Here is a 13113-nt window from a genome sequence, read left to right on the forward strand (position 1 = left end):
ATAATAAGCCTATAAAACATTAAAAAGACAATGTGATGCAAACATTAATAATAAATCCACATAATATAGTAATGTAGGCCTATATTCAGTACAATGAGTACAATTTTCCCTCCAATTAAAGATCCCTCCAATTAAAGACCACCTCCAATTAAAGAAAATATTTCTGCGCCTCCGTTGGATGGTTATCTTTTATCATTAGCCCCTGCAATTAAATATTTCCTCTAATAAGAGACAATGGTTTTGGTAGCTCCACTACAAAATAAACAGTGATCTTAAATGCATTTTTGTTCTACAATAGATTGTGTTATATATGACTTACACGTAGATATATTAGCCAATGCACTGTTTTGTGTATAGCGTTTTGTATATTGAATGACGATAATGTTAGTGGCAATGTTAGTAATATTTTAATGGAAAGACAAGTTAATGTGTGGTTACCAAGAAATGCTAAGAATAAATAAAAGCATGCAGTTACTGTACAACCATTTTAAAACATTTAATGTATTATTTTTTAATTTCCATCTAAATAGAGAAATCTAAAGACCACATTTAGTACCCATAAGCTCCAAGTCTCCCGTGTAGAGTCTCGGAATGGAGTCTCCTGGAAACTGGCAGGAAGAACTCCCACGCGCACGGGCACGAATCTCCCGAAATAAACCATCTCCCGCAAATTCATGATGATATTTGCATGCTTTAACAAGTTTTTATACTGTAATATCAATTGTCTGCGCAGCAGTCTGTTAGGGCCAAAAATTATTGGCTATCACCATGCACAGCAACATTTAGATGTCATAAGAAAACTCATTTAAACAGATATCCCGGATGTGGATTCTTCCAAATTGGGACCCCTGTTGAGTGCCTTTTAATTTCTTTTTTCTTTTGTTGACCAAAAGTCATTTATTCACAAATATCATTACAGTATATCATTATAAAGTATTCATTAACACCCCTTAATAAATTTGTACAAAGACAAGTTGTTTCTTATTTTCATTTTTTTTAACTTGTTGACCAAATGTCATTAAATTACCACTATAATAATCACAATAGTAATAATAATAATAATAATAATCACAATCAATAATATTATTAATAATAATAATAGTAATAATTATAATAACAATAATAATAATAATAATAATAATAATAATAATAATAATAATAATAATAATCACATATAATACATCATAAAATGGATTTTATTATATATCAATTATTAAATTCTTAAATTTACAAGCTTTTTCTAATATAATTTTTTCCTGCAAGATTTTCTATATTTAAGCTCAGCATAAAAGATTGGTATGATAGGCTTTGATAGCTCAGTGATGTTTTCACGTAATATTAGCCATGTTTTATAAATTACAAAGGTTGCCAAGGTCATGCGTTCATTTACAGTATTGTATTTATCTTCTATATTGTGAATTTTAACACTTAACAATTGTATTCATATTTATATCTACTATAAATCCATTGTTTTTTAACACCCTTTATACTCGTTTACAATGTAGAAACATATGTATATAATCATCTATTAGACCACAAAGTGTGCATAACGGAGATCTAATTATTTTATATTGGTATAGTTTTTTATTCGATATAAGGATGACATGCAATAATTTGAAATTTAGTTGTTTGAGCCTTTTAATTCCTAATTATAAGTATTCTATTAGACACCAATAGACCACTATGGTTTTAGAAGACCAAACTGAAAATTTCTACTACTTTAAAATGTATAAAATTGGTTTTAGTCTTTTTACGCACTACAGACATCAAAATATACATCAATAGCCGACGTTTTGTGTATTTTTAATTGGTGGTATGGAGAGGGTGACCTGTAATAGGATTAAGAAAAAGTGGTCCGGCCAAAGCCGGTGCGGCCGCCGGTGCGGTTCCGAAGGCCCTGGTATCTGTGGATGGTGTAACAATTGAGAACCGATTCTGGCAGAGTAAAAGTCTGTGACAAAGAAACACTGAATGTACAATTACCATGTTAAATATCCTTATTGAGGTTTGGTACAGATCCATGGAAGAAAATAATAGGAATGGATGATTAGGAATGACTCCAGTAGGAATTTAGAGAAAAGATGCTTCTTCAATGCCAATGAAATTTGTACCATCACACTTTATTGTAACCAACTTTTTAAAAACAAATGTTACAGAAAAACAGAAAATTAACAATTGACATGTTATTTTGATTGCCAGTCAGTAATATTGTGATCTAAAAGCACATTTTGGGCTACTCACCGTGTAAATAGCTACAGAGATTCTTTTCGGGACCAGGACCAAGGCTCTAGTCCGCCACTTGGTTGATCTCCTGTCGGACGTGACGGACTCCTTGTCGACAAATTTCTGGAGCCACCGCTGCAGTGGTTACCAGAATATGAATTCTCGTCCTGGCCGTTTAGGAAAGTACTAGAAAGCAGCGCTAACTTTGGATTCATTTAAACTAAATGTAAAAACTCACATATTCCAATCCATCTAGTCTACTCTGTTTCCACGTTCATATTTACATTGTCGTTTTACGTTTCTATTTATTACCCCACTACTTTATTCGATCCGTGCTCTATGTATACTTTCGCGCCTTTGATCATTTATTTTTATTTATTATTATTATTATTATTATTATTATTATTATTATTATTATTAATATTATTATTATTATTATTAATATTATTATTATTATTATTAAATACCGTATGTTTGTTAGTGTGTCATTACATTTGATGAGAATGATGTTCTTTATGGTAGCACCATCTTGGATATTAGCAACAGCTAAGGAAAAGACTGACAGCCAATGTGATAGAATAATATAGTTTGTAAGAAGCACTTGTGTACACTCACCTCCAAATAGGTCATGCTAGAGCTCGTTCTTGTGACTATAAATTGTGATACAGCGTTTAGTATTCTTTGAAATTGACTGTGAATTTGGAGCAGGCAAACTGTAGAGGCGAATACAGTACACTTAACATCCAAAAATGATTTAGTTGTGCATTAAGACAGTTTTCATCACATACAGGTTGTGTGTAATAAACAAGTTTAAAGTTTGCATACCATATGGAAGTATCTTTATGGTAAATATGCTAGCAAATACGAGTTATGAGAAACCAAAAATATTAATACATTAACTATGTTTTTATATTTTTATATGATCAGATTATCGTTACTGCTATTTAACTATAAATGTCTTCCTAATTTGTATTTTTTAAAATTATCATTGACATAATCCCCCACCCCCACCCCTTTTCAAGTGATCAGCAACCTTTGAATCGTGTTTTGAATTAGTGTTTGACATTAGTCATTGTATACTCAAGACGCTCAGGTCAGCCTTCAAATTATCTTCTTTAAAAAATATAAAATGAAAACTTTTCTTCTTATGCTGCTATTGTTCAGTAGATGTCTATTACTGTCCCACTGTTCTCCTACTGGGCCCAGTTAAGTCCCGTTATGAGAGTTTTGAAATGGAATTTAGTCATGAGAAAAAAAATCATGTTGTCACAGGAATTGGGCCCATGACCCTTGGATTGAAAGGCAAGCAGTTTAACCACCAAGCCATTCAACTCCACTCAGACCAAATGTAATTCATTTCCACATCAAATATTTTTATTGTTAACATTTTTCATCACATAGTCTGAGGCAAAAAGACATATTGAAATTAATAGAGAGGTTGGAAAAGAGAGAGAGAGAGAGAGAGAGAGAGAGAGAGAGGGAGAGAGAGAGAGAGGGGGGGGGGAAAGAGAGAGAGCAAGAGGAAATATTGAATTGTAATAAAATCAAAGAGTTTTAAGTATTATAGAGTGCAAAACCCCAATTTGGTTCTTAAAAATTAAAGCTTTCTTTATCTTATTTTGCCTTGAAATAGCAATTCCAAAATTAGTATGTCTATATTGTTCCAATAGGAATACTGTATTGTTGTAAACATTTAAATGGCAACTCCCATCAATTTCTGATAATAATAGATTTATAATCAATAATAAACTTTCATATACAATTCCACAGTAACATAAAGCTGATGCTTCAGTCCTGAAACGGTTGCTTTCTTGCACGATGGTCACTTATTTTACGCAAATGGCCAACTGCTTATTAACATTTCACATTGTGCTCTATCATTCTTAAAATAATTTATTGTAAAATTGCACTTTTTTTTTTGTAAAGTAATGAAATGAATTTAATGATAGTAGTATTTATATTTCTGAATTCATATTATTTCTAGAATTAAGTTGATAGATTTATTTTATGATTCAAAGTTCAAACTTTGTTGAAATTTTGTATTTAAAAAATAAATAAATTTTCTATGAACGGTTATGCGAATTTACCAAAGCATTTTAAAATTAAGAATTAGAAACTGGTTTACATTGTCAAAAGATGTAATGCAAACAAATTATATCTTGAAAAAGTGTGATATAAGATGCTGTATTTAAATAAAATATTGATCTTAAAAGAATATTGTAATATAGATATATGTGTATGTATGTGTGTATGTTTATATCATTATATGTGTGTGTGTGTGCATGTATGTGTGTGTGTGTGTGTGCGTATATATGTGTGTATATGTATGTATATATATATATATATATATATAATTGCATATGATTGAATGTAACATCCATGTTCCGATCTGAATTTCACACAATGATTTCATTTCTATTTTATGTCATTAAAATAATAATTTTAATTTTTTGTATCAAAAATTTAAGTAAAGGTTAAAAAATATATATATATTTAAAAAGTATGATTAAGATACTGTATTTGAATTTAAATAAATGTATTTAAAATTATTTGTATATATATAATGTACATGATTAGCCTAGGTGATTGTATATGAGTTACAGGCAATTTATAAGTAATATAATTGACTTTGTGCTGCAAAATGATATCTATTATTTTGAACTATTCTGCGTATGTCATGCTCAAAGCCAAAAGTTGATGATGATGTATGTACAATGAACATGTGTATGTGTCATCAGTCTGTTCACATAGCCTGTTGATGACGTCGTCTTTTTTCTTTATGTAAAAATACAACATGCATTAAATGATATCCATAGTTTGGTGAGGTAATGCATGTACATGTATTGTAAGGTTTTGTGACGCCTATAAACAATTTATCAATTGGGATATTATATTTGCCATATTTGAAGCAAGTGATTGGTGACAAAGAAATAAACTCACGTGGACAGACCTGAATTATGTTTTTTGTTGAAATTAAGTTCTTGTTTTAAATGGTTACAAATCAATGTTCAAACTATTTAACATGGGTTTAGTAGCTTCAGTATTATCCAAACATTATTTTATTCTATTTTATTTACACACAGCAACAAGTAACTCGCCAAATACTGGATGGACGATGCTTTATAAGCCAAGTCGAGGGGGATAGAGCTTGGTGAGTACAATTGTTTATAGTTGTAAGCCATCATACAGCTCCACTTCATGGTTACAGTTAAACTAAGTTGTAAGCCATCATACAGCTCCACTAACATGGTTACAGTTTCTTGGCTCTATGGTTAAACTAAGCTTTCAGGCGCCAAAATAAAAAGTTGACAACAAACAAAATTACGGAAGAGGTAGGGTGATAGTACTCATGCAATAATTTTTCTATTCATTGATATTCTCTCGTATATTTTCTGGACAGGTGCCATCTTTACAAGGTAAATTCTTTCTCAATAATTAATTTGCTAAGAATATTGTGAAATTAAAAGCACTACAAATATGCACATTTTTAATAAGGTGTTGATTTAATCATTTGGCACGCAAGTATCCCCGTCCCTTTAATGGAGGTGTCCCTGTAGTGTTTGAAGTGATTTCACAGACTGTCCTCAAGAGAAGTTCTACTGTAATTCTGAATTACAGATAGTATTTACTATTTGCATTTCAATGAAGTTTACACAAAATACAGAACTAGGGACTACATTTGTTTCTGTTATTTTGCTTAATTATATTTTACTTACTGCAACTGCACATTTCCGACCAGTTGCCATTCTATATTTCTCTGTGATGCTAACATATTGTTACACAACCTCACATTTCCCCGATAGCGAAACGGAATTACCTTATTAAGCTCTTTTGTAAAATCTCTGAGTCTCAAACCTTCATAATTTTCAAAAACTTTCGGGAAGTGTGGAAGATTTTGTTGAATCATCAAATTAGATGTCTCAAGAAACAAAATGCGTAAGAAACGAATGAACAATGTAGTGTTGTCAAAGTAATCATTCAGTAAATAAATCGAATCTATACAAAGCCCTATGTCTGCTTGCATTGCATCGTATAAAACAAGTAATTCCAATGGATTTACTCGCTTCAAGTCTGCACTAGGGCACCAGTGTATCCAGTTTAGTGTCTCCGTAACAAGTACTGCGTGCTTGTTATTTTTACTCAAAAGGGGACGCATTGATGATAACAGTTTTTTGATGCCAGTATAATCTGAAGTATTCGATGTCATGATGCGGTCGAATTGAGCCTCAACATTAGGCTCGTTACAAAGGTTTATACAATTTTCAATGATAAGTTTCGAATAGATCATACCTTTCTGAAAACATGTCATAACAGATTTAATTATGCTAGCAATGTACGTATGAAATAAATCAACGATTGAATCAGTTTCTGATAAATTTTCAGCCTGGATGTAATCCCAGCCATTAAATGGTGTTAAGGTCTCTTCGATGCAGTAAACAAAGTTGCAAAACTTCGGTCTTTTTTGTATGTCTAGCTGGCCTAAATGAGGAGATGATAATTCTTCTGCTGTAGGTTTTGTCCTTCCAGTAAGGGTAGGGTTGTCATATTGTAGATTGTATTTTTTACAAACATCTTTTGGTAAAAACAATCCATTCTCAAAGTACTTTGTTGCAGATGTGCGATACTTTTGCGGAATCTTCTGAATGTAAACCGATGTAGCTTTTGCTAATCCAGGATTCCTACCAAACAAGCTGGATCTCTGAGCAGACAAATCAATTGAGTTCCGCTTACAAGTGTCACATTCCATTTCCCTCCACATTTTCCAAACTTCTTTCATCAGTTCCAAATCTACTTCTTTTAAGTCAAGGTAAAAGCTTGTCTTAACCTTCAGCGTTTCCACAGTGTGCTCTATAAGTTCACTGAGGGTTGAAGTAAGGAGGCAAAAATCTTCATCTGGGAGCAAAAGTGAATACCATATATTTGTAATGGACGTCTCGATAGATTTTCTAGAGCTAAGAGTTATCATCATGTACAGGAATAGTACATTTCTCGCTAGAACAAATGGATCTATGTCGTTCAGGGTAAACATGATGTTACCAGTGAAGTTGCTTGGAAGTGATGCTGTTGTAAGCAGGAGATTGCGCAAGTCTCCAGCCCCAGCGAATAAGATGTTGTAGTCTCTTGTAAGTTGAGAAGCAACATCTTCCGATGATGGATCAGCTTCATTTACGTTTAGTTTCAGTACATCGGTAGCTATGGTGTTTCCGAAATAACACGGAAAAGATTCATGTGATACGTTCTGGAATTTTTGCTTCCGCCGCTCTGCTGTCATTTTCACTAGTTTGCGAATTAGTTTGCATTCAGCTTTGTGAGATGGCCAATTTTGGCGTTGACATTCACGGCTACAATAGGAGATTTCTCTGCATGCAGAGCACTGGGAAATAAAGTGTCAGCACTATTACAGTAAATCTCAAATCAGTGTCAAAATCAAAGGGATTGATCTGCTATGTGCCCACCATATACACTATGTTTAAAAGCGCTTAGGCAAAATAATCGTTATGCATTATTTTAATTTTTTGGTGGCATGTCATCCTCAATCCATTTGATATTGACTTAAATCCTACCCTATTTTTCTTTCTCATTTTCAAAATTCCGCCAAAATGCGAATTCCTTTATTATTTATAATGCCTCCTATTTGGTCCTGTCTTTTTATATTCTTTGATGGACCTGTCATACTCAATTAGGAATTAGGCCTACATATCCCAGATTTAACCTCATATCTAAGATGATCGCTAAAATGCATATACTAAAATAGTTAGTGTTCAGATTGATGAAATCGATACTTTGAGAGAATGAAAATACAGTTTTTTTCTTGGATGAATCTAAACAATCGCTAAAATGATTATAAATACTATAATAATATTACAGTTGTAGTTTTAAAAACAATCTTCCCTCAATGAATGCTTACCAATAAGCAATTTATTTCTTTCTGACATCCGGCACACTTTGTATTTCTATTCCACATGTCACATTCTACTTTATGTCTGATCTTGTCACGATCCAGACAACGAGTTCCACAATACTCAGCAAAATTGCAACGAGTGCACCTCTTATTTGTTTCCTTTGTCTCACATCGCCAGCATCCTTGTACTACATCCATCTTAACCTGTTCACAATTTAGTAGTAAATTCTTTGGGATTAATATGCCAATATATAACCACAGATTATGCATTATGCATAATCTGTATAATTGTATAGCTGATAGGCCTATGATAGGCCTATCAGCTATACAATACAGTAGTACGTAAGCAGGTATTTTGGAATTTCCCAAGCGTAAATCAGGTTGACAATTAGCTACATCCTGTAAAATTATCTATACTTAATAGCTATACAATACAGCATAAGCAGATAAGCCTATTTTGGAATTTCCCAATTGTAAATTATGTTGACAATAGCCACATGTTGTCTCTGTTTACATAGTATTATTACACAGAATTTACATTATAAGTTACCTAGTTGGCGTTCCTTAGAAAAGGTATTAACGTCATTTCTAATACCTTACAGCAGGGTTGGGCATAAAAATCGGTCGGAGGGCCACCGAGGGCCGCACCGACTTTTATGGTTCCAGTGAGCTTACAAAAACCGCCAATCACTGCTTTGACACACTTTATTCTCAGTTTTAATGTTACTTTTTACATGTGATTGGTGTCGGACCGTAAAAAACAAGGTGTTTTTTAGCCAATGCTTTGCGGGCCGCACACATAGGATCTTAATCCGTTTTCGCAGGCCGCAAAAAAAAAAAAAAAAAAAAAAAAAAAAAAATCGAACTTTGCCCACCTGTGCTTTACAGCCTTACAATGATTAACAGAACCGATACGCCCTATTCACAATTTTGCTTACAGGTTATTCACTAGTGCTAAGAGTATGATACGTCAATGGTGTAAAAAATCCAAATACTCGATGTCACAGTCCTTGTAATTGTATTGTGAGCCTATAAGATAGACCCGACCTACCATAAAATTGGTAAGCGTAGGATTTCTGTTGTAAAAAAATAATCAGTTAGATTTGAATAATATCATTTTGGGCCTCTATTATTAGTGTGCATATTTAAGGCTTACAACTTAAATTGGGACCTAAACACGACATGATTGCTTTAAAGTCTCTCTCCCAAACCAATCCAGTATCATTGTTGGGAAAGCCTAAAAGATGCTAGGCCTATTTTCTAGGCCGATCCAACAAAGGCCCTTGTCGGCAGCAAAGAGGTTGAGCCTACAATTTTTTATATTATTATTCATAATGAGTTTATACCAATTATGAGGATATCAGGCCCGTCGGAAGCAACTTGAATTGGTCGGGCAAGATGAGACGATCCCCACCACTCCCCCTCCCCACCCCACTCTCATCTCAAATTGGCTGGTGGTGGGGGGATTCCGTTCCCCAAAATGAAAATCCCTCCTCTAATAAACTCTTACAGTGTATCGTATTCTTGCCGGTATTTTGCAAGAAAACATTACATTTAGCTACCCAATTTTAAGGGGCCCAGACAAGCAAGCTCTAGGTTTGACAGATCACACGGACTAATATATTATTAGCAATTTATAGAATTTGTGGTTTTACGCACGCATTATACATATCAAATTTATTAGGATGAAATTGATTGGTAATCCATTGGACACTTCAGGCCAATATTTACACTTCCTTATATTAAAAGGAAGTACACTAATTAAATATTAATATTTCTTATTCTCGCAGATGCATTGCAAATCACACATCAACATCCAGGTCCAATAACCACTGTCTCGCTACAAGGTCACATTCTGCTAGACGGGCAATTCCACCATTGAGTTTTCTCCTTGGGCACTCTTCCACGATGTGTTTGGCTGTCTGGTTACTAGCCTCACAATCACAAGCAGGTGTTGTCTTCATGTTCCACTTATGTAGCATGTGTGCTGTGCGACCATGGCCAGTAATCAGTCTGTGCAGTCTGCACCAACTCTTTCGAGGGAGGTTAAAGCCTGGTGGGATCTCTGTGGAAACCCGAAGGTCCTTGATAATGTTTTCTCCACTTTTCCATTCTGTGGTCCATTTCTGTTTGGCGATCTGTTCTGTAACGATCTTTCGACGTGCTTTGGTAGTAGGTGGTTCACCTGCCAATTATGGACGGCATGGGCGTCGATCAGTGGGGGACAGGGGGACGGGTCCCCCCACTTTTCAAAGTCGGAGGGACATCATATGTTCCCCCCCCCCCCATTTTTCCACCAATCTTCTATAATTAAATCCGCTTATAAAGGGAGTGGAAAGAATAACAATTACGCATGACTCATTAATTTTTTCTGTTCACTTTTCTAAGTGCGGTACGTATTTTCCGGACCAAAACCGAGTAAAAACGGAATTGTTTATACATTTTGTATCCATCTCAGAAACCACTAGATCGATTTTATGGGTGCAACGGTTATCAGAGGCTAAATTTATTGTGAAAACAATGTACTGAACATTGTTAAAATTCGAAGCGTGTATACATATTAGGCCAATATTTTTACAAACTCAAAGGTGCACAATTTCTACTAGAAACGATTTATTCCTTTTGTATATTATTATGACCTGTACGTTATGCTAGTGTTTAATATATTGAACCAAATCTTCTTCATGTTGTTAATAACCTTCATCTGCCTGATTTTAGATTTAAGATCCAATTTGCTAGAACCAATTGTTATAAATTTACTGTTTTTAATTATTTTCCTTATTTATGGAACGACCTATCTCCAAATATTAGGAAATGTGCAATTAATTCCACAAAATTTAAATATGTAATTAAGCAATATTTTTTAAAATTAAATCATTATAAATTAATTAAATTATATTTTTACCTAAACGAAATTGTAATTCTCTTTGTAATATTTTTTATTAACTTTTTATATTGAATTTGTATATATATATGAATTGTGAATTTTTAAGATTTTAATATTTGTCTTTTTTTTTCCTTGGAAAGCCTTTAGACAGTGATTAAGTTTGCTTTTAGATAATCCTCAGGTTTTTTGTTTTATGTAATTTGTTTTTCTTATCTATTGTACTGTATTGTCTTGCCTGGAAATAAATAAAATAGAATAAAATAAAATTACTGTTTTTCCTACATTCAAAAAAATAATAGTCAATTGAATTTTATATATCTATATTAAACAATAATTATACAGCCTTTGACACGGATATGTCTATCTATTTCGATTAAGTGATAGGCCTACCAAAAGTTTACTAACTCCAGTGTTACGTTGACGCAATCTCGCAATGACGTCATAGTAATCAGTGGCGGATTCAAGTGGGGCCGAGCCGACCCTAAATTTTTCAAAATTATTTTTAAAAAATTTTAAAAAAAACAAAACAAAGGTAAATTATAATAAGAATTTAGGTCTGAGAGTGCCATTTCCGGCAATCTAGAGGTGTCATAATCATAAATTTTCTTTCCTCAGCCGCAACCAATGTTGGGTTGAGGTGATCTACTTTCCAAATTGTGCAAGTCTCTCCCTGTCCCCCCTCTAATTTGCTTTCCTGGAGCCGCCACTGATAATGATAAATTAAGTAAATCACCTAATTTTTGTGAAATCAAAATGCTAACTAATGTTTTGTGTGCTCCCTCCCTAGTCCTGTTTGATCGTAAATTAGACGGTATTTTTTTCACTCACAATAGTTTAGTCGCAATATTACTTACACAAAAGTGAAATTTAAATAAAGGAGAAAAGCATAAACCTCTTGATTGATTTTAAAAGTACTGCACATGAAAAAGACTAAATTAATGACTGTTTTAAGTTTATCTTATTTGTTTTTTATGGTTCGAATTTTGAATAAGTTACAAGCTAATTAGTAGATAATAAATCATTATTTTTATGAAGGTTAGTTTGCACGAAATACATAAGCAGGCATAATTATGACTAAAAGGATAATTTTAAAAACTTTTTTATGATGAGTATTTCAGTGGCAGATTCAAAGGGCCCAGCCGGCCCACCATCCCTATTTTTTTTTTTCGAAATTAAAAGTGGAAAAAAAAATTAAAATTATATACAAATTCAGTCTGAGAATGCCATTTCCGACCAACTAGAGGTGCCATAATCATAAATATTTTTACCTAAGCCCAAACCATGGTAAGGCTAATGTGGTCTCTCCATCTGTTTAGCCCAGCCTTTTTTCATATTACTGGATCCGCCACTGGATATTTTGAAAATTTCGTATGCCAATAAATGTTAATTGCATTGCTTAAAATCAATTAAAAGGCTATGTGCGCCAGAGCTTCCGGGGGCTTCGCCCCCTGGTCCTCAACACAGGCTTGGGCCTACGGTCCAAGGCTCATTTTTTTCATTTCGTCCCCCCACTTTCAACCACGGATCGACGCCCTTGAAGGACGGGCCCTATGAGAAAAAGAGGACCGGGACGATAGGCGATTCAGTTGAGGCTCACTGGTTATGGATTTGTGTAGAGGATGTTTATTGTCGGTTGAGGCTCTCCAGGCTATCTTGGCAGTAAGTACTTCCCGGCGGATGTGGGTTGGAGTAATGTTTGATAAAACTGGTAGACTAGTGGTAGGAGTTGATATCAGAGTTCAACTTACCAACCTCATGGCGGCATTGTGCTCTACGTCCAACTTTGGTGTGTGACAACTTGCACTCCAAACTGGAGCACAATATTCTGCCGGAGCATATACCAAGGCGAGTGTCGATGTCCTTAAGGTTGGTGCATTTGCACCCCATTTAGTACCTGCCAATTTCCTTATAAGATTTACTCTGGCACCAACTTTTTTCTTCAGCTTCTCTAGATGGGTTCGAAAGGTTAGGCTTCTGTCCAGGGTCTGTCTCTTATACACATCTAGATGTGTATAAGAGACAGGGCCAATATTTTTACAAACTCAAAAGTGCACAATTTCTACTATAAACGATTTATTCCTTTTGTATATTATTATGACCC

At 33.9% G+C, this 13113-nt stretch overlaps 1 protein-coding gene across 1 annotated transcript; it reads right to left on the bottom strand.

Moving 5' to 3' along the window:
• Positions 1-4884: 4884 nt before the first annotated feature.
• On the bottom strand, positions 4885-8389 carry LOC117112221. The gene is made up of 2 exons (XM_033255298.1): positions 8132-8389; positions 4885-7597 (listed from the first exon to the last, which is right to left on the bottom strand). Exons 1-2 carry the CDS (start codon positions 8321-8323, stop codon positions 5936-5938), a joined length of 1854 nt encoding a protein of 617 aa, XP_033111189.1. The 5' UTR covers positions 8324-8389; the 3' UTR covers positions 4885-5935.
• Positions 8390-13113: the final 4724 nt, after the last annotated feature.

The sequence above is a fragment of the Anneissia japonica genome, unplaced genomic scaffold, assembly GCF_011630105.1.
Source record: "Anneissia japonica isolate Jap-2015-1 unplaced genomic scaffold, ASM1163010v1 scaffold287992_len753583_cov170, whole genome shotgun sequence".
NCBI classification, from domain to species: Eukaryota; Metazoa; Echinodermata; class Crinoidea; order Comatulida; family Comatulidae; genus Anneissia; species Anneissia japonica.

What these genes read in the sequence shown, in the direction of transcription:
- LOC117112221 (XM_033255298.1), bottom strand. Translation starts at nt 8,323, where the DNA reads ATGGATGTAGTACAAGGATGCTGGCGATGTGAGACAAAGGAAACAAAT. An exon ending in AAGAAATAAATTGCTTATTG is followed by an intron (nt 7,598 to 8,131) that starts GTAAGCATTCAT and finishes TTTATTTCCCAG; the next exon opens with TGCTCTGCATGCAGAGAAAT.